Genomic DNA, 26,607 nt, shown 5'->3' with positions numbered 1-26,607 from the left:
TGTGCTACGCATATGTCGTATCGGCTTACGATGGGGAACACTTAGTTGATTTCTGACAGCCTAATCGTCGACGACTTTTCGTATAGTATCACGCAATGGACCAAGATTATCTCTGCAGTGTCACCCAAACTTTTTTGGGCATCTTTGGATCCCCTTTGAAAAAGCTATTGTTATTTCGACGATTCTCCAGTTGTTCAACAAGGTGACACAGACTTTATTCTTAGACAGGTATTAAATAAGCTGCCAGAGGCTATGTTTGTCAGGGATGTAGTTATATTAGAATGCCTCTTTATTCCTGATCTACTTATCGATTCAATTGGAACATAGCTATAACTTGTGAGCAAGAAATGATAACTTTCTGCTTTATCAGAGTATATTTATATCAGAATAACTAGCAATATGTTTAGGATTATTGTTACTATTATTATATTTTAGCTATACAATCGGTATTTGGCTCAACTAAAATGTGCATAACCCTCACGAGGATTCGATCCATCATCTGTGATTTGTACTGATCGTTTTGTCCGGATTATGTTACGGATTACGAGCTAAATCTTGCTATAATACTTTATGCGATCCGCCGCATCAGAGGTTTGCTGAAAAATCTGAATTCTTTATTGGTGCAGAAACCGGCACTCAGGATTCAAAACGCTGAATGTCACCTTGATATTGTCACAAAACAGAAGATCCCTATGAAGGTTCGGCAGTAGGACACCTGCCTTAGGTGCACAGTAACGCATATATTAGATTCTATGGAGTAAGCACAATTCGCCTTGTGCTAGGGGCGGCCTGATATAAAATCTGACAATGGTCTCAGGTGCAAAACTCAAAGCACAGTCTGGTATTTACAGCGAGCTATTTTTAAGTACGGATATGAGTATCCACAAGTAACGTAATTCGGATAAATTCTCAACGTTGCGAGCAATATAAGCCACTTAAATAGAAGCTGATATTTACACTTGCTATACTACTACTGTAATAGTATAGTAAGTGCACTATAGTCGAAGAAGTTTCAAGTTAGCACTTGAAAGTAAAAACTAAATGTTAATATTCAATCATTGGATTTAATCAAATCAATGTTGATTGTACAATAGGTATCTATCGTACTGTTCCTTGCTAAATGTGTACCGGCATATTACTTCACCATATCCATTACAAACTTGGGCTAGAGTCTAAACGCCGTTTTGAACCACGCTTTATTAAAGCTACAATATCATAGTCTGTAAAGGCAATGCTGAGTAGTCCCATTGTTTTCCTTTTCCATATAGGCATAGAATCTAGATTTTATTGGGCGTAGGTGAAAATACCGTGAGTCATACTTGATTTGCTTATTACCTTGGGCCTGTACAGCCAAATTCTGTGATGCTATCTTTTCGTCACTCAGCAATCTCTCCTATAGCACTATTTGTACTTTAAAATTAAAGTCAAAGCGTTTCACTTCTCGGCCAGTTTTTTTCACCATCCGCTACCGGAGCTGCCATTTTAATGACTTAGTACCCGTGCAATGTCATAGAATCTGTTCTAATGTGTTGACTTCGAATTTTCATTTCGGTATATAGTCGCTTTCGCGTCGCCTGTAGGAGGAACGCGTCCAGTACCCCCCCCCCCTCAGTCAACAAGCGCTAAACTTCGATAGCTGAACTGGCCACGAAATTTGTGTCTCTTATACAAGGTTCACTGGTGTAGTATCGTAGCTTTGACTCAGACGCATTTCCTCTTTGTCTGCATAGCAATGATGTTCCGCTTGAATCGTCTGCTGTCATATCGTCATGTTGGATGAAAATCTGTATGTAGTGTTGTACAATATGATAGCGTTTCTACGTGGCACCACCCCCTTCATCGTTATATCCCTCCTAAAAGCGTCGTATTTGTATGTTCAGTTTTAATACCGATGTCCTAGTTTGGTTCAGCCATCACAGCATCTTCCTGTTGACAGGACACTCTATGAGTGGTGAATCCCTAGATTCCGTTAGACACCCTTTGGACTCCTTGAGCTGAGCTAGCACCACGAAGGGTTTTCTTCTATTCCACTCGCGCAGTTGTCGCCGAGCTCGTTTCGGACTGCTGCGGAGGGCCACTTTTGTCTTTTCTTCCAACCAGTTCAGTGCAGCAGCACGACTACTATTACCAGCTGCGTGTGAGTACTCTACCAAGCTAGCGATTTGCAAACTGTAGTCTTCAAGCTTCACACTGCTTCTGCTGCGGCACGGAAGAACGAAGATATTGAGAGTCGCGCGGTAGGTAAAAGTATTATTGCCACCGGTACGCCACTCGCTGTCCACGGAACAGAAGCTGCCCACAATCTAACCGACCCACCACCAGCACTCAGAAGAACGAAGACCCCAAGACGTTCTTCACAGTCAGCAGCACCGGAGGCTTACTCACTGACATCCCGACTGTGCTGACACTTATTGCTGGTTTAGGCCTCTCGTGCAGGCGCCGCGGACCACGAGGAACTCCCCCTGCCCCCAACTACACCGCCGCCGCTTTCATATGGCATGACCTCTCACGCTGGACCGTTAGCAGCACTCCGTAGGCAAACTGGAGAAGACCAGCAAAGACGTGTCTTCGCTCCGACGCTTCTACATGCTGCTTCTACCTCTGTCGCGTAGACAAGGACATCCACTTCTTATTACTTGGCTTTGTTCCCCTTGTCCCCATAAGCGAATGACTTTCCCCACAGGCAACAAGCGACCGACCGGCGACGTCGGATGGGCCATACGCGGGCCGGCAATGTCGGTTGCTTCGGCCAAGCTAAAGGCTCTTGCCATCATTGTCGTCTACCCGACGTGATGCCCAACCTGACAACCCCCAACCAACACTCTGCAGAAGGCGACGAAGAAAGTAGAAGTATGTAGGATGAGAGTATGCGTGTACACTAATATCAGGCAACTGGTATGTACTCGCAGCAGTAGAAGTCGTACGAACGCGACAAATGCTCGTGTTAGCTGGTTCTAACCACGAAAAACCATTTTTACGTTTGACCGCTTATCTAGCCAGATTTTTAGATAGAAAGGCGATGGCCGACAAGCGAAAATAAATGATATGGCACTGCGCCGTGCATCTGCGCAAACTAACCGGTAAAAAGAACCAATGTTAATATGTAAAGAGGTTTTGTTTACCCGTCTATGTACATTGGCGTATCAAAGGTTTCCGTAGAGATTTCGTGCTTTTCCCGAATTATTTGTGTTCCTAATTTGAGCTTATCCGCGTCTGAGCATGAATTTATATTATAATACCACCCACTTTCACCAAAAAAAATTATCCAAGTCGGAGGAAATGCCCTATACACTATGCCTAGTATTGATCGTAGGTAATCTCTTAAGCTGACTAGAAGGAAGCAGTTCGTATATATAAGTTATAAATATGTATTTATTCACTTTTCGAAATTGATATTACATTGCGCAACCGGTAACGACTCGTATAAATCACAACTACGCGCTAATGGCATGTAATTAGAGTAATAATAACAACAATTAATAACAGAGGGTATACAGTCTCGAATATATGCAGCGTCGCACTTAATTGTCAACTTAACTGAAAAATAAGTACAATTCAGAAATGGTCATAGATAGAGCTTCTCTTCGCGAAGTACAAGAAATGAATTGTTTAGCTATTGTATTATCGGATGATACTCAAATACCCATACGGATTATCGAGCAACGATATCTGTGTATTTGCTTCTTTCTACGTCATCTGAAATGTGCTTATTCCATATAAAGTCTGTTTGGCAGGTCTAATCGACGCCATCTTGAGGTTCTGCCACATCACAAGTTTTATTTTTTACGAGTATTATCAATCATGTGGACTTTGTCGGCTTCCTATTAAATTATCCGTTTTCAGAATCAAAGGTTACTTCACAACCAAATCAGCTCCGGGGCTATATACCTTCACATCACACAACCGCTACTACCACGGTATTTCGTCCTCTCCTGCATTTGCAAGGATTACGCCATATAGATCGGTTTATTAAATACTTGTGTCCTAATTCTTGGTGCCGACTAAATTCTATTTACTCCACTAAGTAGGAACAAAAAACATGAGCAATCACAATTGTATATTATCAGCTTTTTCTTTTGATGCACAAAGGAACTGAACATCTTACGCCTCCTATACTTAACGAAGAGCGTATTTCGAGGTGGAACTCCGGCTTATTTGATGTAGAAACGTTCGGGTACGTCCATTCCGTTGAAGGCTGTCTCAAGGACAACAGAGTAGGCGCCAAGCGAATCAAAACGCAGCCAATCGCCAGTGTTCATTTCTGGGAGTAAACACTGCGTTTTTACCTGCAATTGTGAGAGAATAGCATATTTCTCTACTCAGATATGGCGGCTTTACCAGTCAACCAAATGCACATATTACTTATGTTTCAGTCCCCGTTAATCTGTGTACCTTGTCGACTCCGTCGCAGGTGTTTCCCCATAGAACGGTTTTTACTCGAGGACAATCCAAACGCTGAAAGAAACAAGTATACGGTGATTGTTATTACAATACGCAAACGGTTAGTAGCCGATGTAAAGCCCACGTCAGCCTGTCGTAATTATTTAACCCGAGACTAGCAATTAGATGCACACCCATTTTATGAAGCTATCTGTATATTTTTCTATATCGCTAATGCTAACGCCGAACCAAATGTTCCTGCATAACACTTTCTCTGGAATTGTGTACATGTGCATAGTTCGTGATAATGATCATGGTTTGCTCGAATATTAGTGATTTTTCGTTCTATAAACACTTTTGAGTAATTGAGCATATTTCTTTCGCCGAAATTAAGACAAAATAATATTTTCATGAAACTGGTGCAGGTAGTTGCCAATTTGTGGATGATCTTAGATTTTCGTTCTATATACAAGCACTGACGGAGAAATACAAATTATGCCCATTGTGGTTATAATGGAAAAAAAAACTGTATAGTATCGCAGATTTCAATCTCTAAGAAGTAAGACTATAGCTTTAGTTGCTCCCCACCTCCACAAATTCGCTCCCATCAATGTTTTCTTTTCCTTTATGCATTTTCGTTCAATGGGTAAGTTAAGCCAAAGCCTAAGTAACTTGAGAAACTTGCCTACCTCCTTAAGATGAAGGGGTTCTGGACGGATAAGGTCTTCATTGAAGAAGCACATATTGAAGCTCATATATACTGAATCATTGATATAGTATTCGCAACGTTTGCAGGCTATCACCTCCGTCGCATCGTGGTTTTCGGCACATTGAAGATTGCACTTATTTTTCGCAGGTGGTGCGTCTGAGTCGTTATCCGATGAACACGAGTCCTCCGCTCGAGCTTCGACGTTACTTCCCGATTCATTCGTTGTTCGATGTCCATTGCTGTTCTGATGTAGTGTATAATTGCGCTTAAAGATGCCGGCGCACCTCTCATTAAATACCTGAGAGAGAACCATCAAACCATTAGGGCTTCTACCCAAGTTAATTTATAACAAGGACATCATATTGACAATAATTTTTACTCAACTAATCAAATCAATTGAACATTAAAGGAAAATAGCTATCTGTATACGTACGTAAATAATGCTTCAAGTTATAACCACCACTACTTTGGGTATTGTGTCTGGCTTTTGAAGGATTTGGTTTATTTCCACCAAGACCATGTAAAAAAACACGTCCTTAATGCATTTTCTATTTACTTCAAGTGTGTTTTATTCAGTTGCCATTAAAACGTGTTTCCATTCGAGAACGCTATTAAATATTTAGGCAAACCAAAGTCACTATTAACTTACCTTTTTGCCAATAATGCGGGAAAATAGAGTAAACGCCGAAGCGACGAAGAATGTTCCAGGTTCGGAAATAATTTCATAGTTTCGACCTTTCGGGAAGAGCTTATCCACAGCCATATTAATAGCTTTGGCGAGTTCGCAAAATTCGTTTTCGCATCCTCGATATCCAGGAAATCCGCCGCCGATATCAAGTAGCTTCATGTTGAAGCCTAGTCGTTCACCTAAAAGTAAAGTGCTTTACGTTGTTGTGCTTGCTCGTCGTGGATATGAGTAGTAGCTTAGCTGTAACGTACGACAGTGAAACGCTCTCTGAATGAATCAAGCGAATAACTCACCATAATCAAAGAGTCTTCGTGCAGATTCGATGGCGTTGGTGAAGATAGCACAGGATTTCTTAGAGCACCCGACATGGAAGGACACTCCGATGACGTTTAGTCCCATCTTGTGAGCTTCCTCCATTAAATACTCCGACGTCTTTTCCGTAGAACCGAATTTCTTAGACAATTTGAAGACACATCCACCATCATCAACCTTTAGTCTTATGATTAGAGCCGCTTCGGGGTAGAATTCACGAATCTATCAATTTAGATAAATTTAGTAAAACTATATCATTTCTAGATATAAATGACCTTAAAAGAGGCAATCGCATGATAAGAGCAATACTGCACGTGCCTGCTATACGCTTCGTACGAATGATCAAATCCAAAGTGTGCCTTTACTAAACTGACTGCTTCTAATGAGCTGTCCATTCTGAACCGGAAAAACACCACGACCTACCTTCTGGAGTTCGTCAAATGAGTCGAATGTCATTTGCGTCACTCTATTCTGACGAGCAAATTGTAAATACTGAACGGTTTTGACGGGATGTGCATAGACGATTCGGGACGGATCAATGTCAAGTGATAAAACCTTAGTCATTTCCTGCATTGAAGCACAATCGAAGTTCACACGCGAACTGGCCAGCAGCGTCAACACGAGTGGATCATCGTTGCATTTTACGGCTATAATCAATATGAACGCATACGCATGAGCATGTAAATGTAGCGGACGGTAGCGGAAATTGTTTAAACTATTCTATAATAAGACAATACGTTTTATTGCCGTAGGACAGCTGGCCAAGAGTGCCGAACTAAGCGGAAATACATTCTGAAAGGTCTAGATCTAATCTATGACTAAAGCTGGGAGCCGTACGGCAGCTCTGAGGAAAAACTGAAAGCTAGCTAAGAAAAAAAGAACAAACAACGAACGCCATTTTAGTTAGTACATCATTAGTTGATACGTTAACAACGAACCGTAAAATGGCTGAATGCGAGGGCAGGACTCTTTCCAGAGACGAATCTTATATAAAACGTCTTTGAGATTGACGATATAGAATCCCCGGGAATCCAGGGGAGATTTAGATCGCACGATCTCACGCGCGTAGTCACCGACGTCTGACGTACACGAAATACTCTCGAACGTCATCTCGCTAATTTTCGTTGTTCGGTATGTCGTCCTGTAGAAAAATTCATCAGTCGAACGAGATCGAATTTGGCCGCCGTACATTTCGATTTCTACTAACAACTTCAAGGTGCTAATACTTCCACATATGTAAAAACTTGGCTGGCTAAAAAGGTACTCTCTTCGGTTCGAGTTTGGCCCTAGATTCTCTCTTACCCGTTTATACGAGTTGAAAAGCTAGATGCGTCACAATCTATATCGGGAAAAAGATGGTTCAATACAAATCGATCCAGGGTAATCTCTATAGTAGATCTAATTAACAGACTACAAACTCTTTCCGTTTGGCAAACAAAATAACTAGCTAAGCTAACTACGGACCCATTTCACCAGCACTGTTACACTATTAATTCTAATGTATTATTAGTAGATACGGAAAGATATGTTGTGGAGACTCAATGTAAACAGGGTACAATATGATAAGGTACAATAGACGATGGTTACCGATACCGATACCGATGCCACGGTCCCATCTCCACTATATCTTGCTATTTGATGCTTAAGACCCAATAGACAGATCTCTACGTGTGCGGAAAGATAAGCTGTGCTTAACGCCTGTGCGTTCTGAGAAAAGGGCCGTCTAACGAGTCGCTATCAAAGTTGACTGTGGACGTTAGTAAACAAGTACCAAACTTCTTACCACATGTAACACTTGGGTGATTCTTGTCGTTGGTGTTTAGAAAAATGCGTTTCGCAGATATTTGGCTTACAACCAAAAACGTGTAAAGCAGGTAGCAAAGGTGAAGGAAAAGTCGTTGAGGTGGCGAAAATGCGTGATTTAATTATGAAAGCAACACGTACAACAAGAAACCCCAACTTGTATTGAGATCACAACTTACGTGCATGAACTGCTTAGGCTTCCCTTAGTTCTTCTCGATGGTCTTCCCCTTTAAATGGATCTTACATCGAGTAAACGGCATCAGTGATTGGATCCTATTTTCTGGCCACTTCCGTCCCTTATAGACTTATAGAAAAAAGTTTTGGTAAGACCTGGAGCAATCACAGACTTGTCATATTTTATACTATATAATGGTCCTTGTTCGGAACTTTTATTACTCTTAGCCGTCGAATGTCGACCGTATAGTTGTGTAAATAACAGCTAGAAGTGTATTCGTCAGCGTTTACTTATGCATTTAAGATACCTTTTCTAAAGTATCTTCTGCGTACCACTGACTGCTTCTAATATTTCCATTATATAACTGAAATTAACCAGACCAATTTATGGATACATTTTATTGCCGCCCCGATAAATTCTAAATGGCACAGTATACTAGTTGGTCTTAAAAAGACAAAGCTAATTTAAATAGTAAAAAATATCTTCAAGCCTTCCACATATTATTGACCACCTCTACACACAAACGCCACCAGAGAAAACAAATCCAATAACCAATTTGGAGAGGTCCTAGCGAGCAGTTACGTCGACGTATCCCACCAAGGACAAACAACTAAGTACTGAAAATTACCGTTCATAAATTGGGAGCGTTAGCTAAAGACATCAGCTAACCGCAAGCTTTTCTGGTAGTACAGCCTATTTGGCGTGACACAATAGCTAGCTTTAACTGGCGACTAATTCATTACTGTCTAACTGCTACAAACTATACGATACGTCTACGAACACTCGGTTCCGATTCACCCCCCTACCTATATTCCCAATGCTAATTACGTTACGTATGCATGCAGAAGCAAGCATTCTGAGGGGATGCCCGCATCATTCCCAGCAACAAGATGATTTCTAAATTCTATTCGAGTTACATATCCTTTTCCAAGATTACCGATCGTCCCTATGCTCCGAACATCGGGTCTACAGATCTGATTCGCCGAACTCAGATTTGCTTTGCACTCGGATATCGGAAGATCTGAGATCATTCACTCATAAATAGATCGTATTTTTAAAGTATCTTATATAGTATGAAACGACAAATAAACATCATTGATGACACTTTTTTCTTAGGGAGGCAAAAGCAGAGATAATGATATCTGTGTATATTTTCATACGATTATCGTATCTTGTATGTGACAGTAGTAGTAGTAGTAGTAGTAGTAGTAGTAGTAGTAGGAAAAGGTAAACAGACTTCATTGAAGACATTTTTTTGGGAGATATAAACAGAGACAGTGACGAATTTCGCCATCTGATGATGAATCGGCAGGTAACGATCTAGTTGATGACAAGCGCACGCAAAACCGAGCTATAATTCAGTAATCGAGAGCAGATTGCGTATGAGTCATGGGTTGGACATATATAGCGTCGGATCAAGCTAATTATCGCTATTTAAACGAAGATTTTTATAAAATCTTCGTCCGCGTACTTGTCTGTAATTGTGTTCTGTGAATTAATCTATAATACCTAGCACTCCACCAGCATGCTATCTACCCAAAATGATCAGCGTGTGCTCCTCTTTTCGTGAAGTCAATGAAAAATAAGCACTATTTCGCCTGATTGGAGCACCAGGGGCAACGGTTACTATATTTTCGTATAACAACTTAAATCATTGTAGAGAAATAACCTGGTCTCGGCTTTAAGCTTGTACAGTTCGACTAAATCGCAATCGTTAGAGTGACTTACCTAAAGCTATCCGAGTTACTAAGTGATGAAATACTATTTGCGTTCAATGAAATACATTGATAGGCAGCATTGCGCGCCCTTAAATAGCGGACAAGGTCCTTTGACTTCATAATTGAGTTTGGCTTAAACAATTTGGAGTTATAACTTTATTCATATACAAAACTTTTTAACATGGACAAAGGTTTTCGATTGTTGAATCTGCCCAGTGGGTAAAGATTAGATACTTGAGTTAGCTTTTTTACAACTAACCATTTAGACTGCGATACAGCAGAAACACGCCTCAAATAATCAACGCTTGTTTACCAAATCCACAATAGTGGCATCCGCAAAAACGTGATACCGACCCACTAGATTAGGGCAGCTATCCGATAGCTGACGGGACAGAACAAGAAAACGAAATTTGTATGACTCTGTTGGTGCATGAAGCCAACGTGACATGACGTCATCAATGAAAACCACACGTCACCTTTTATGAGTGGCAAATTTGGGACGTTTTAGCAATGCATGGTCCAACGTAATTTTTCATTGTTCTAAAAATCAACTTACCTTACTTCGGCTAGGATAAGCAGCCGACCGGTGTGGCTAAGCTAATACGTATCCCTGCGTGAAGTCTCGAAATGCGGAGCCGGGCGCTCCTTCTGTCGGGTATCTCGACTAGTCTGAGACGATCGGAACATGCATTCAGTCTCCGATTCGTTCCTTATGGCGCACTCTGCGTCTTGCCTGGAGATCGGAGTCCTTGTAGCGTCGGCGTTGCGCGTCACCTGAATTAGCTCAACGCGAGGGGAATCGATGCGCTCTTTCCTTCGCAGCGTCGCGCGCAACCAAGACCGCACCGGCGGCGTCAACCAAGACCGAAGAGGCACATCAGCCGGATCAGCAAGACCAGCTAGATGCTCACACAAACATGGACGGACCGACCGACCGCCGTACGTAATTGGCTGCCACACAGGAACAGGCAGCAAACGAAGACGAATACGAAGACGATGAATGGGATAACAACGACAACAAATGTGATATTAACGTTGGTCTGCGGTGCTACGGTATCGTTGTAGCGATCATCGACGACGGATAATAGATCCATCCAGCTGTTGTCTTCAGCAAGACAAGAAGACAAGACCAACCTGCTACCGCTGCTGCGGCAACTGCCGCCAATGCCGCCGCTGCTGCCGATTGGGCATTCAGCCCTTCGACGGCAACACTGGCAATCACACGCAAAGAAGTCGGATAGCCACGGCATCTCTTTGCCTCTCTATCGAACGTTGCTGCCGCCCGCCGCTAAGCGATTGCAACGGCAGCGCAACCCGCGGAGGAAATTCCAAGACCAAAAAAGAAGCCTTCCAAGACCCACTTACCCTCGCCGCAAGACTAAGAAACACACCAGATAGGCAAGGCGACCAGTCAACGTATCATCAAGACCGACGTCATCATTATCAGCAGCAGCGAACCAATATTTGGCTCACCTTCATGCCGTAGCGATTGTCAAATGCAATAATTAGTTGCCTATCCCCATCTCTCCTTAACTTACGACTGTTCGTAGCGTCGAGCTCTGAAAAAAACTTCATGTCTCGGTGCCTTAAAACAAAGAAATACAACAAATTATTTCAGATAGAAAAGGAATCGAGTTAAAGATATCTGGAAGAATTACTAACAGTCGCTCCGAATTAGTCCGGTTGTACTATTATTTACGTCTTACGGTGACATTCGTGTAAACAGCTGGCGACTGCAACATTCGACTCTCATATACATATATTATGCAAGATTTCGGGCTCAACCGTAACCTGCCGTATTGACCGCTGTTCTTCATTGTTAGATCCTCTGGCACTTGATGACCTTGAATCGGATATGGCACTTTCAAGAAATCGTATGACGCCACGAGCTCAAAAAATTATTCTCATCTACGCCTTAGGGACTAACGTGAGTCTAGACACAAGCAATCTTCCATAACACCACTCAACAGTAAACGAAGTCTATTTGTGATACGTAACTGTACCCGATGGTTTTCCATTTGCCCAATGAATAATATCACAGTAAAATTGAACGAACTCTAGTGGAGTATATATTTAAGGCCCTGGAGAACTTCGGAACACATCATGATGAAAACTTCTTAGCCAGTTCTTATTAGCTAGTGTCGGGAAATAAGGAGTTTTTTTTTGTTAGTGCTTTGTCCCGAGTGTAGGCTGTAAATAGCACAACAGTCATTCAAGCAATCTTAAGTGTTTCCTAATGGTTACATGCATAAATTTATCTTACGTTTGTTTAATTAAAATTGACGGTCCTCTTTTTTATATAGCTAGAAGAGTGGATATCCAAGTTATTTATTTGCACGTCCACTCACGTAGATATGTCACCGCATATACTAAAGTCATATATTACTTCTGTTTGTGTATATCTTCAACCTCCTTTGTTGCAAACCTGGACCATCTGTACCTCGCGTTATTTTAATCGATCGTATAATTCATTCAGAGTCATTTCACAACCATTATATATATATTAGGTCCTAAAATGTGGCGGAATATAACAACACAATCGGCATACAAAATTTATCTAAATACTCGAGTACCCGCATTGGCAATTCTATATATATAAATAAGTAATAGTACTAATAATAAGTAAATAATATAGGCGCTCCTAAAAACGCTAGTTGGTCCTTAGAAGTGTGATGAAAGCGTTTTATCACGAACGATACTGGTCTTCCTTTGAACTGAATGAGACTACTTTGGTTATTTTCGATGTTTTTTTAATGTCTACAAACGATTATCGTTCATCGCCACCTTCCAATTAAACCTGCACCGATAATATTAGCAGTGTAAGTAAAGCTGTCAACATTTTTTTCTGGTGCCTAAAACACGGCCGGAAGTTGTTATGTTTTATTTAGGCTTACTGTACTGCTGTTTGATATTATCAGGATAGGAAGTTAGAGATTTTTCAACATAAGTTTGTATGAAATATCAAGCAAGTCACCCTTTCGTTCATATGCTGAACAATAATCTAGTTTACATAATTTATTTGCTTGAAGTCCGCTGCTTCTACAGATATCAGTATCACAACGATATTCAGTAAACCAGTATTTGTGACCTGGCGATGTCGGTTATAGCTTTCCAACGTCAGGACGTTCTCCTGCCTGGACGGTGGATGCATCTATAAATTCACACTTTTCAAGTTGGATCAAAAACCAGTGAAATAGCGGCGAAGATTGACTGTAATATGTCCTGATTCGGTACTTGTTCATCTATGCCGAGAAAAATAATCACTCAAGCCAACTGCCCGGTCATTAAAACTTAAATTAATCAGAAAATCTTTTACGCTTTTTAGTCCGGCAGATCAACTTTAATGAATCGATTTTGAACGTTTACATTGTACGAGTTTGAAATTATCCTTCCTGTTAAATAAAAACCGATCGAGTTTACAGGGCTATCAAGATGACTTCATTAACTCTGCACAAATGCATCCGCCTTGAGAATTGTAGCTTGAATACGGTAGCTCACAGTGCTGACAGGGAGCCTTCGTTTAGTGACTACTAGAATACTCGCTGGACTCGAGTCGAGCAATTTGGCGAGAAGGACCCAGGACTAATCAAGCTGATGTCTGCTTCGAATCAGTCAGTCTAATTATACAGCACGGACTTGTTCCTCTATGTTTCGAATATTACGTCCGGTATTGCCGTCACACGGCATCTCACGAGGTGGCTGACTCCCAGCACGAAACCAAGTGTGTCTATGCCAGAGTTCGAATCAGGCCCTGCAGATGAAATACGTTATCCATTCAGTTGTCACGGGCACAGAGACTTATCCCTGTCATACTTAAGATGTGCCGCACACTCGATGATTGACAAGCGTCTAAGAAATCGGTTCAGCCTTAGATGCTACGGTTTATCAAGTACCACGGAGCGTTTTATCATCGAAAGGCGTGCAGTTTGCAACCAATTGATCGCCTGAACAACAGTAATTAGGGAACTGGCACTGTCTATAGCCTTTGGAGGAGACTACTGATTGACTTAGAAAGAAAAGGTCCTGTGTGAGAACGAAACAGGCAACTGTTAGATACGTCTACATTTTGGTGGCGTGACGAGTGTTTAATCAAATGTATTTAGTCGATTCGTTGAGAGACTGAACAAGCGTTGCGACGCTATCAATGTTCGTTATAACGTATACGGCCGAATACGTCATACGTTTCCGATCATGGATGTAGATCGAACACAATCATAAAATTGATTTCATATTTTCGTCGCCACCAGGTTACATACCGCCGTGTCCGTACCGCTATACTCGTTAGGCGCCACTAATTGGCGTAGATACATGGGCACGTCCCCATACGTAAACACGCATTTCTCATATACATACATACACATATATATATATATACGTGTGCCTGCATTGGTCTAAGTATGAGCGACAAGTTGTTTCAAGATTAACTCCTGCGAGAACGCTGCTTAATTTTACTCTCCGTTACCTTTATGTCGGACATCGACGATTGTAGCTGGGTCATCAGCCGTTAGCTTCGGTAGCGACTGATCAGCTTTTCCTATGTCGGATCGAAGTCGTACGATTGCTCTGTGCGCGTGTGTATTATAAGGATGCTCCGAGATGCGGCATACAGTTAGTCTCTTATTATGAATTTACCATCATTACTCTTATGTGTGCTGTTGTTGATGATGATGCAGATATTGAAGATTTCTATTGAACGACTGTGCATGTATCTGCAACGCATTAAGAAACGTGAATACGGATTTGCTATCTGTGCCGGGCCACATCATGCAGACAAAGACTTGATTTTTGTTGCACTATTCTATGACAAGTTTAATAGTCTTTGACATCCTCTTCATTTATTGCATGACATGAGGGACGATGTTAGGCCTTTACCTTCACGTAACTATATAGCATAAATACATCTCCAACGATATAGCTACCTCATATTATTGTCTTTCTGATCTATCACATAATGCCGGACCAACTTAAGCATTTACGCCGTACATAGTCAGATAAACTCACGAACTTCCCTATATCACTTTCAGCTAATCCTTCCAAATTTTGCGCGCGGCGTCAACGAAAAACGTTTTCAATTATCATTTTCGATTTTTTACCATTATTTTTTCGTACACTAAATCTGTTTTATACTTTATCTTTATATCAGAATAACTGGTTTATGGGCGGTTAAAATTTTGCTACCCGTGGCTGTGATTGTTCGATATTATTATAATAGAGCTTGGTTGCCAACGTCGTCACATGAGCGCAATTATCAGTATTCGACAGTGAGAAACAGCAGTTTTCATAGTTGTAGGGAAACACTATGATACCGCTGCTATAACGACGCACCTGCTGCTAAATAGCAGTTCTGAGCACGGACCCGACCCACCAGCAGGGCTTGCCGTATGTCTATTGCAGAAATGTCCACCGTCAAATTGTGAGCCTGTCACTCAAAGCCCGTTCAAATACGCACCGTTTGATACCAACCGTGTGGCAAACAGCGGAATTTTTCACTCCCCGGAACGAGCGGTACGAAGCCGCGGCCATTTTGTGTTCTTGTTTGGATTTCAGCCAAAACCGTACGGGATTGCCCCATTGCTCATACACTGCCCGCAATTACGTCCTGCTGTATTTGGCTTACTGTTAGCTTATAGTTTTTCACACCGTAAAGGGTACTGGTAATTACTGATGACGCTTTTACTTGTCAGGCTCGATTGGAAGATGTTATAGACAAACGTTTTGTCAACTGTATTTAGTTTAGACGATTGACGGCAGTGGGTGAAAAAAGTGTTACTATTATAATAGGATAATTAGCTGCGAACTTGTTTATCTATTATATTGTCACGCTGTTTTTCTTCCGGTGGCACGGTGACGGCGAAACTTGCAATTGCCTCAAGAACGTGTAACTTGTAAGTTGGCTAATGTGAATCGCGTTCTATGTCTCTGAATCAGTGAGAATAACTTTCTCAAGCGCAGCTACGATTAAAACTGCCGATTCAAAACGGAAAACAACAAACGCAAGTCATACCTAACAACAGTGGTTATGAGCTGCTAGAAGTTTACTTCTGCAAAACGTCACATAAGAGAATTCAGCTGACTCACCCTCATAGAGTACAACAACAGCTTTTCTTTTTTCGCTACTAAAAAGACGAGCTTAGACCTGGTGTATGTTTGTTTAATATAAGCCGATAAAATTATTATGATGCAGTTGAGCCTTGTGAAGATAAGCTACTGGTGGTATATATTTTAGCGCTCCGGTTAAGGGCGTTCCTTGCCGACTACGCGTGATTATAATGATATCACTCACTTCCTTTTTATGAGTTCTCCTGAAGATGTTCATTTCACGATGGTTGAGCCGCGACTGCAAGGCAGCGAGAAGTAACAGCCATGTTATAAAGGATCACAGCTACGAGACCACTATTTGCTACTATGAGAGACAATGCTATGTTTAGCATTGCATTGTTGCATTTTGTTGATGCTATCATTGTCGTAAATCCGCCCCCTTTTTTCGTTTTTACCTGAAAACCACGGGAACAAACAGCAAGTTTATGGCAGTATGAGTATCCGGACTCTGACTTAACTCTTGAGTTTTCGTTTCTCTATAGTAACTAGTGGTTTGCATTTGACGCATATATACAAACATAGCCTTGTACTTGAATATAAACTTATTAACGTGTTGTTTTTTTGATTTTGTAGATTTTTTATGGTAACAAAATCTTGTAAAGATTATTTAGTCTACTATTAAAATATTTTACATGAATGGCTCAATCAATGCGTTTTGTGTATTGCATAACAGATCAAGAATGGTAAAAAGCAATTGTCTAGCTTTTCATAGACTACTGATAATAGAAATAAATACCTTTAGCTGAACTCCGCAGTAGCCAACCTTTCAAAATTAAAAGTTTCCACCTTTATGAGGAGTTATATAGGTCGTGCGATAACTGTCTCCAAGTATATACTATATAATACTAATTTAGATTAAAAAAATAGCTTAGCTTCTATGAAGTTATATTTTAGAGCGACTGCTTTTGCATGCTTCGCCATCTGAAGTTAGCGCATATTATCGTTCGGATCATTGAAGTAAATGAGGAAATAAATAAGAGTTCAAAAAGACTGGAAATCCAACTGCATGCCATTACATGAGAACAGGTCCCGAGTTTGCAGGTAACTTTGGCAACGGCTTCTTTCAACTCCGTCCAGGTCGTTGCAGGTTTTCGTCGAAAAAGTCGAGTATAATATGTAAAGGCCCAGTGACTTTAATATATAGAGGACGACGTGGCTGATTTTTTTTCTATTGGCCTCTTATCCGTACGAGCTTCGTGCTGCTGTCTTAACTTTGCTTGAACATTTTGTAGGACACAAATTGCTGATGCTTGATAAAATATTGATGGGCTATAGTTAGGTATAGAGCTATATGAGACATAGCGAGACTTAGCAAAAGGATCTTTTTCAAAAAATCCGTGCAACAAGGTGACCATGCAAGTATAAGCTATACTGAGATTTACACGAATAGACACGTCGCTGTCAATGCAGATGGGCAATCACGGTACCGATGTTGTCAGCTTCTCACTACGAGTACTTGTAAGTGGAAAACGTTTGCTTATCTAACTATTGATGGTATTCATTTACTTAATTGTCTGTTTGCTCATCTACCTGTTGATCCGGATCTGATAAGTAGTCGTCCATAGACTGCTATATACAGGGCAGGGCTGCTCTTGGGGATACAGGGCTGCGTAGGCGAAGATACGCAAAAGGCAGTCATTTAATTGACTGTAGGATAATGCAGATAATGGTGTTAGAATAAATTATAAAAAATGTTGTTGCTTAATTGCGTAATTTCCAATAGTTCCTGATATATGTGAATTAAGGAAATGATCATTGTTCATGGGTTAAGGCTCAAATTGGAAATCGTGCAGCCCATAGAGAAGCCAGTTTTGTTTCTCCTGCAAACAAAAGCATATTGCAAGCGAGAAATGTTTTAAACGAATGATTCGTGACGTTAAATTGATGTGTCGCAGACTATAATATTCCGAGAGGGGCCGTTTACCCAGTAACTACTTGCAGCACTGGCAGACGGCGATCGTTTTGGGTCGTGTGCAGAACCTTGACGGTCAATACGAAGCTAACTCTTCACGTATTAGACTATTAGACAGTTGTAGTATTTCATATGGATCTTGCATCTGTCCTATAGCTTTCAACAAATCGTATAGCATATACACGATCATGGGTACTGTAGAATTGTATACAACTGCGCTGGTATGGAGACAGTAAAATGATCACTTCATCTTCGTTAAATCAACCGATAATAAATCTGGTCTATCGAATACATGCAGACATCACCGCCTGATCTGACCTAAAAATGAAGTGAAACAGCAAATAGCAAAATAACAGAGAGAGAGACGGTGTCCTTTCGCTAATAATCCTGGTCGATGTTGAACGATATCGTTCATTACGACATTAGTTTTAGGAAACCTGGGAAGAGTTCCATACCATGCTTAAGGATGAGTACACCCTGAAACCGGTTGCAAACACACCCTGTTTAGTGCTAGGAGCCATTTGCCTTTAACGATGCTCAGTAAAGGTAAAAGTTTATCTGCTCTTAAACTTAGAAACTTTTTAGATCTTGAACATTTTCGGATTTTCGACTTTTAAAAGTTCTAGCCTTCCCTCAGATCTGATTTGAATCTGTTGAATTTTTTGAACGGTCATTTTTCAGTTCTCTAATGCCGTTCTGGGCAAACCGACCTCACGTAACCCAAAGGCTCTTCTCGAAAATCATTTATTACTTGAAAGAGTACTGCTGTTGGAATCTCGTTTTTAGTTTACTTTTGCAGTCTAATTGAATAATATAATTTAACATAATTTCAATACAAATATATAAGTTATTCACTGATAGATGTCGTCGAACTCAGGTGGCTTGTGCAAAGGTTACCAACTTGCTGACGGCTCGTTATCTTCAAGTGGACGATGGGCTCATTAAAATGCTTGCTACGAAGAAATGCCCACTTAGTCGTTTGTTTCGGAAAAACTAAAGCTAGCTTGGTGTCTATATTGACTATCTCCCTAGCTAATAGGAGCAAACTGAACAGGTGTTTCAAGTATTAGCAATAGCGGGCTCTATGCTTTAAGACAGAGTTTTCACAAAACTACTAACTGTTTTTTAACCAAAATTTTAAAGACAATTCGTTTTCAAATAATATTATCATTTTAATTGGTAACCTTCTGCCATTTTTCTGGGTACACCTTATCACTGCAGAACTTCTGTGTTGTCTGGGCGAAAAATTGTAATCAATGATTTTTGTATTCCTCCATTCAGTCTAAATTAATACGGTGTAGATGACATTGATCGACATAAATGGTAGCCTAGGGCGCGAGTACATGCATCGAAATTTTATGTCTGAGTCTCTCAATTTTTGGCGGATAGTTCAATAAATATGTGGTTTGTCATTTTCATAATAAGACGATAATCTTTCTGTTCGCTAGTTCGGGTCGATTTTCCATTGCTTCCTCTGGTCCTGTTAGCTATTAACACCAGATCAATCCTTTAGCTATATGGCAGATTTATAATGCACGATTCCTTTCCATTTCTACCATGTTTTTTGGCGTCAGTCTGGACTTTGCCATAGATTTTTTTTTGTTTTCTTTCCATTTGCTCCTTATTGTTATATATAATCTATCTGTTATTATCCGTAATTAGCAGCTTTGAAAATGACTTAATTTCATTTTCGGTTTTTGTTGGGTTTCGCAGATAGGGTTATGTCCCAAAAGAGTACACTCTTCTTTGTTCATTCGCGTGATACCCAAACATCGAGCTTCTTTTTTGCAGCCAGCTCTCTTCAAATAGCTTGAAACAGTTTGGTTACGATATTTAGTTCCATGGCGATGTCATGGCTTCTCACGCGTCGGTCTTTCTCGCTTTTCGAAATAATTTCATCCGCTTTTTTCCTAATTAGTAGACCACCGCGATGACTGTCCTTCACATCGAATCATTTCAATCTTTGGGCCGTTTTTTTTTTCTGATGACATATCCTGACTATAAATAGCACACATTTTTATGGTTTTTTATGGGTAGCATTTATGATTTTATCGTTCTGGGCTCGAAGGTAACTTTTTAAGATGTTTTAAAAGCATTTTCTTGTATTTTTTACACATGTATTCCAAAGCTCTGACAGCTCTTGAGCGGCCATATATCTATTATTCGAGTTCGAATATGTAATTTCCCTATCTATGATTTTTCAAAATCAATTGATAGTGGTGTATGCTTGCCTATAAGTTGTCCTTTTAAGGACATGGAAAGCCCCGTAATCACACGGCCTTAGATAAAAAAAAATAAGCAGGTTGAAGCCAACGTTAAATATTCCATCTGCTCAATACAAAACACAATTAAGGCATGGCAATGAGGCCTGGCGTTGTCCTCAAGTAACCAGGCAGCGTGCTTTCGATTGCCACGCGAACGGCCCATGAATCTCTTAAGGTAGTGTTTTATTCTCGGCGAGTATCTGACAGTAGTTAATGCCTCTAATGTCTATTGTAAGTACTACCATCAGCTTATGCCCGATCCTACCCGACAGTGCCGCAGAACTTGATCTTTCTCTAGGGAGACGCCATTCTCTGCCCAAGTCCTTTTCCGACTAGCGATAGAGATTAAAACAATGCCTTTTCTATGGTGAGCGTGTGCTGCAAGCGGTCTTCGTGTTGATTCAAATTCCACGAATTACACGCGGTGTACGCCCTACGTACTTTCAATTGATCCGAAGCCATCCCATTCACGGGAAACCATTTTTTACTTGGTTTTTGTACCTTACAATTAGGTGATAATTCTGTAACATATAACATGTAAAATTATATTTTTGGCCAATACAGCACTTATGCTCGAAGCTGCGTGAAAAGCCTCTTTGATTCCGACAGTGCGTTCTTGTCTTTTGGGTCCCACCATCTGGTCATCTTATCGGCGCTCTTCAACGCTTCAATTTCCGTTCTCGAAACGTTTGCGCTATTCGCGTAGTATACTTTCGTTTAAAACCCGCTTGCCTAATGCGATCACCAACTCGTAATGAATTTCCGCAACGCTGTAGCGTTCGAGAGATGGAAATATGACCACTGAACGTTGATTTGTGGAGCCCAAAGGTGTTTTTCCATTTAAACTTATTTCTTCAGAAGCAAAAAACTCAGTCGGTTTCCACTCACAAATTACTAAGCATAATTCATATTATGCCAAATTTCGGTCAAATTTCGTCTGCTAGCGGCGCGTAGTTTAAAGGTTAGTCAGTTTCAAGCCTGCGGGATTTCATTGGGCGGTCTAATAAAATTGTAAAGTAAAACGAGTTTTTGCAAAAATCTGACTCATTTTTCCAAGGGCATTCCAACAATGTTAGCATATCTACTATTGTCAAATCTCAACTTTTGAACGACGCCAACGCTGACCCAACGTGACCCACTTTACTTGAGATCTATCTCCATCTAGCTAGGTAAACCGTTAACCTTTTCGACTACCCCATACTCAACATTAGAATAAATATTTGTAAGCGAACTGTAAAATCTCTATTTCTGCCAGTTCTTGCTTATGATGTTCGTCAGTGCAGATTCTCACCTACATCTGCTTATTCTTAAAAAAGACTTTTCTGATTAATGACTTCGACAAAACAGAAGATTCTGTTTTTAACTATATGTGCGTTTTTGACTCATGCCTATGAAAATAAATTGAACGGTTATTATTAATATGGTTTCACTCACGTCTTATGTAGTGTAGCTAAAATTATAAAAGTGTTAATAAATCGTTTTAGCGATGGTTTGACTAAATACACTATATCGAATCGGCGTAATATATATATATATATTATATATATATATATATATAAACAAGCATGAACAGTCAAATTGTTCCAACATTTTAATATATCCTGTCGTGTCGAATTGCATGCTTGTATTCGATAAAATGCTTAATCAAAGACGCCTACCACAATATACTAAAAAAATGCACTTAAATGCTTACTTTTCACCGAGCTTTTTACAAACGGTATCGTATATTGACTTTAGAGGTACCGCTGGTTCCCTAGTTTCTGATTCTGAGCTGTTTCCAAGAAATAAATACAAAAACTCTACAAAACTCAAGCTGCCTTTTGAACGTGCTAGGGATCTACCTTTTACCTATCATTATTTAAATATCCTATGTGCATATGCACGACCGCATCGTAGACATATCGGGGTCAGAAATATCTTTCTTGGTAAATGAAGTTCAACGACTAGAACTTTTCAACATTTTCTATAGCCTCTAAATATTTAGTAAGCTGTATTCTTATTTTTCATCGTGCTACTTACATCTCTGTCACATAGATACAATATTATAATACCACTTGTTTCATCTAAAAGTTGAAGCCTTCTTTTGAGATAACATAATTATAGGCGGTAGCTTCTATGCATTGTAAGTATGTCGGCTCGATGTTTGCTACTTCTCTCTTGTTTACAGGCTGCAGCAGATGATAGACTACCTGTGAAATTTTCTAGTCGGAACTTGTTTTATAGCGTGGTCTCTTCGCGGACGTCGGTAGGGCTAAACAGAACATCTAATGTACACTTGCGTGACCAACGTTTGGCCATGACAGTATAGAAATATCAGCATAACACACACCAACCTCAACAATTACAACAAAAGTGTCAGAAAATTTGCACCTCAAAATTCAGCTGAAACAAAAAAGTGCCGATCAAATATCGAGCAAGTATGTTCATCTAGGCGCAAGGTGACCACAATTTGTAAAGGCATAGGTTGTTGCCTCGTAGTCAGCATCCGGAAACCGAAATGCGCCTATTTCGACAGATACTTGGTTATTCAATAAGTTTGCTGGCGATAACAATACACTTGTTGTAAAATACGGTACCCCTTTCTATACGGATACGGATGTTTCAATCTAGAAAATTGAAAACATAGATTTGGTAGGATGCAACCTGCTTAAAAGTAAAAAGCACCGTAACAAAGTAACAAAATATATTGCTTCTCATCTTTAAATAGAAAGATTTGAATATTGATTTTTTGGATGCATCAACGATATGATCACGGTACGATAATATACGGAAGCTTTTCAGAAAATTTGCTTCATAAATGCTTGTTTTACAACTAGAATCAGGGATCGATTAGCGTTTATTGTGCTGACGATGGAATTTTGACACACAGATTTCCTCCCAAGGCCCACGACAGCTTCGGCCTTAATACGTCCAAAGTTAAACGTGCTGTGTCGATGACAGAAAAACACGTTGCAGTACCAATGAAGCAAAGTTACTCAAATATGTTATAATCGAGTTATCCTAAACTACAGATCGTATGCTGAAGCTTCCCTTAAACAGCATCTGACTACAAATTAAGAGGTAACAAATGAGACGCATACAAAAACACTTCAGTAATTTATAGAGAATCAAATTATTAATCAATTGCCAACAGCACCGCCTTTCGTTAGAAGAAAAAGAGATGCGACAGGCAGTTCATGTAATAATTTCACCGCCAAGCAAGCTATAACACACCAAAAGCCACTATTTTTACCTAAGTTGGTCCTTTTAAGAGAAGTGGACGTGCAATACGGCAATGACGCACCCCAAAACAAGCCCAACGATTGTATCGGTCGGATAAGTTTAAAAATTACTTCACTTCAAACAGTTTTGACTCCACACACTATGCTTTGATTAATTACCTAATAATTACGTTTAACTTATGATATCCCCTAATTAATTTTAGATAAAGATACCTGAACTCTAATATTACCAGCTATTCATATTAGAATTTGTATACTAGTTTACATGGTGTTGGCTCTTAGGAGGAGGCCAACACGTTGTAGAAAAAGGAGCACCCATTTAGTTAACACTAAAAAATCTAACGTACGTCAAAAGTAAGATTATATCGGGACGCGCTCAAGTCGACTGTGAAGATCTGCAAATCTTGATAGTCGATTTTCATAAAAGTAAACTAGCACTTCAGAATTGTCATCAACAAATCTGAAGCTTAAGAACTTCAAAATAAAGAAGATAATAGTTATGTACTGTGTAACTGTGACGCTATACCTCCCTAGGAAGAAGGCCTCTGATGATCCTCAAGACTCACGGAAATACTGAGAACAAAGCTACTAGCCAAGTGTATAAGCGCAAAGTGACCTGTCTTTGTATTCAAAAACAACCATTCAAGAAATACATGAGATAAAAAAATAATAGTTACAGGCAATTTTATTATTATAGCCCATTTTCCGCTGACGTTTTTCAGCGTCATCACGCCATTTTTGTCCACTTCAAAGCTCTGAAAAACGGATTTGTGTTTCTGTTCAATTTGTTCTACGCCTAACGCTAACTAAAAGGATTTAACAAATACATATCTGTATCACCAGATTAGTAGTAGTGAAAAGCGTTTCCTCTACCAACCCCTATCTGCCGATCCGTTGTGGGCCACGTAAGGTCCGCTAGTCGATGATCATTGATTGAACAAGTGCGAACGATACCTGCTTCGCACAAGGTGCTGCTCTTATCACGATCGATGACATCATGTTACGTAGTTGTAATGATATCCCATTAACAACAACAACAAAACAAGCCACATTTACCAGCAAAATCGTAGCTATTTCAGACCGATAAAAGCCTTGTATCGACAATGACCCCTACTATACAGGAAATAAGTAGGGGCTTGCTATATACATACATATATGTATATACGCCCGCATTAATTATTTTTGCAGCATCATGCCGGCGGGTAACACAACGTAATTTTGTCGTTTGTTTGTCAACGAGGAACCGTCTGACTTAATGAAGAACGAGTGGAAAAACTAAGCGATGAATCTTTTCGTAGCGTTTCGATCCGTAGCATTTTCCTTCACCAGAAACCATCGTACGCTGATGTCGTTCTACTTGCGTGTTTACAGCATAGATAAGCTGGTTTTGTCCGTATAGTATTTATAAATAGCGTTTCATTGATTTTTGACATTCGTTGTATGTTTATGTCAATATAAACGTTAAACCAAAAATGTATATGCTATACTGGACAAAGCAGCACTGAATTAATTATTGATATCTTTCCTTAAGTCTTAAATTTGACACAGCCCGCTAGGAAACGTTCGAAAAGGAAAACAATTATTCAGGTGAAACAGACTATCCCTTTTGCAAGGTTAAAATTTCCTTGATAAAACCTCTCCCTTCCATATGTTTATAAAAAGTTAGCGTTAGAAAAGTACTTACCGGAAATATGCTTGCGTACTGTAATTCAAATATAATTTCCGCACACTATAAATGAAGCAAGAATTTGTTTACGCCTTCGTGCTCTCCAAGGCCTTCTGCAAAGCATTTTAAAAGGAATACTTTTTGATGTTTTGTTCAGAGCCGGATGTGTTTAATTAATTCTAGAATCCTAAAAACTCGCTGATCGATTGTTAATAGAGCTAATAGAGTGTTTCTATTAGTTAGGTTGTTGCAAAAATGATTACAGAATCGACTTTTTTCTTTTGAGAATCATGATAGCTATTCCGGATCTCCTTCTTACCCTGATCCCTGTTCAGACGAATTTATTACGGCTTGTATAGTATTAGAGATAGTTTGACCATAACTTATACACACCGCCCTGTCGTGTCATATCAGGGCGATTCAATCATAATGCAAAAAAAACGATCGAAGGTGCTGATAACCGCGGTACAAAGGCGTAGCATGGCTCCGTAGGGAAAGCATTGTCAATCAAGATGTTACTTTAACTAAAAGGAAGCTTACAAACATCGTTTTTAGACTTCACAAGAACTTCTAACTTTCGTGCTTAGTCTGCGAATAGGTAAAAGCAACAGCTATGCACCCAATGTATTTAATACTATATACGAACAGAAAAATTCAACCGATGTAATGATGTTGGCCAGATGAATGGAAAACAGCATGGCTAGCACATGCTTTTTGTGACACAGATCTACTTTGTACTAAACTGACGGGACAAATGAGCGCAGGGGCCAAACATGCCATATGTCAGAGTCTGCAATTAAGCCTTGTATTGACAAGGGCTTGCCAGCGACTGCGAATGGAGAATGCCGCTTCTGTCTGATATGACAACTAGTCGTAATCTGAATGATTTGCCAATGTATATGGCATAAGAGAAAGCGCAACTTAGGCTTGAATAGACGAACTTGAGTTTTGGGAAAATACATTTCTCGGAAGAAAATGTAGCAGATCTTTCATGTGAGCTATGAATTCGATGCCAGTGACATGGTGCTTATAAAATGACCAAGCCAACAAGTGCAAGTATTTTGTAATTGTTTTTAAGACATCACAAAACTCATGTTAAATGTCTCCATGAATACAACATTGCCGATATTTCAATGTGATAATTTCAACGATATATTTACGTTAAGGAAAATTTGCTAGATACCCTTGTACAGTAATTGATAAGCACAAATAAGAAAACTCATTAAATAATGATGTTATTATATAAGAAAAAATTCCCTATTTACTAACAACTTACTCAAACTTTATCAGCTTTTAGCTAGCGTTTCAGGGTCAGATTCTACCATTTACGTTTACCATTACCGAATCAGCGAATACTGACAGCGGCAATTTATTCGGCATTGTAAGATCATGATGAAATGGACGCCGCTGAAAACTACTACACAAAAAACATAATGAATTTTTGTGCACTCACCTCCAATATTAGGCTTTTCTGACATAGCTAATACGAAATCTTCGCGCTGCACGTGAACACTGGGACGGATCGCACAACATAATTCGGGAATAAATGGACATTACAAAAGACCAGAAGGGTACTTTGATATTCATGGATTCACAAACTAGATGCTAATTAAGTAAATTAACTCTGGCCAAGCTATTCTAAGTCGAATCAGCTGGCTTC

At 39.9% G+C, this 26,607-nt stretch overlaps 1 protein-coding gene across 13 annotated transcripts; it reads right to left on the bottom strand.

Annotated features, from left to right (window-relative positions):
• Nucleotides 1-3,352: 3,352 nt before the first annotated feature.
• Nucleotides 3,353-26,583, bottom strand: LOC111250650 (ornithine decarboxylase-like). 13 transcript variants are annotated; one of them, XM_086979583.1, is made up of 14 exons: nucleotides 26,401-26,575; nucleotides 24,966-25,060; nucleotides 16,069-16,279; nucleotides 14,248-14,494; nucleotides 11,324-11,370; nucleotides 10,342-10,736; nucleotides 8,072-8,196; nucleotides 7,028-7,230; nucleotides 6,513-6,736; nucleotides 6,071-6,311; nucleotides 5,739-5,956; nucleotides 5,070-5,387; nucleotides 4,393-4,455; nucleotides 3,353-4,286 (listed from the first exon to the last, which is right to left on the bottom strand). In XM_086979583.1, exons 8-14 carry the CDS (start codon nucleotides 7,197-7,199, stop codon nucleotides 4,152-4,154), a joined length of 1,371 nt encoding a protein of 456 aa, XP_086835709.1. In that variant the 5' UTR covers nucleotides 7,200-7,230; nucleotides 8,072-8,196; nucleotides 10,342-10,736; nucleotides 11,324-11,370; nucleotides 14,248-14,494; nucleotides 16,069-16,279; nucleotides 24,966-25,060; nucleotides 26,401-26,575; the 3' UTR covers nucleotides 3,353-4,151. The 13 variants fall into 13 exon arrangements, with proteins under 13 accessions (XP_086835709.1, XP_086835724.1, XP_086835689.1 ...); XM_086979598.1 differs by adding an exon at nucleotides 24,159-24,252 and having other exon boundaries at nucleotides 10,342-14,494; nucleotides 24,966-25,057; nucleotides 26,401-26,583; XM_086979563.1 differs by adding an exon at nucleotides 24,159-24,252 and having other exon boundaries at nucleotides 10,342-14,494.
• Nucleotides 26,584-26,607: the final 24 nt, after the last annotated feature.

This window comes from Varroa destructor, unplaced genomic scaffold (genome assembly GCF_002443255.2).
Source record: "Varroa destructor unplaced genomic scaffold, Vdes_3.0 BEIS01000001.1, whole genome shotgun sequence".
NCBI classification, from domain to species: domain Eukaryota; kingdom Metazoa; phylum Arthropoda; class Arachnida; order Mesostigmata; family Varroidae; genus Varroa; species Varroa destructor.
Note: the sequence above shows the minus strand (reverse complement) of the source record. Positions and strands in the feature narration are given on the sequence as shown.

Bases quoted from the DNA above. Each gene is read 5' to 3' on its own strand.
- LOC111250650 (XM_086979598.1), bottom strand. From the start codon at position 7,199: ATGACGTTCGAGAGTATTTCGTGTACGTCAGACGTCGGTGACTACGCG. The intron at 6,312-6,512 runs GTAGGTCGTGGT...CTAAATTGATAG, and splicing joins CATTTGACGAACTCCAGAAG to ATTCGTGAATTCTACCCCGA. The intron at 4,456-5,069 runs GTAGGCAAGTTT...TGTTTCTTTCAG, and splicing joins AACCCCTTCATCTTAAGGAG to CGTTTGGATTGTCCTCGAGT.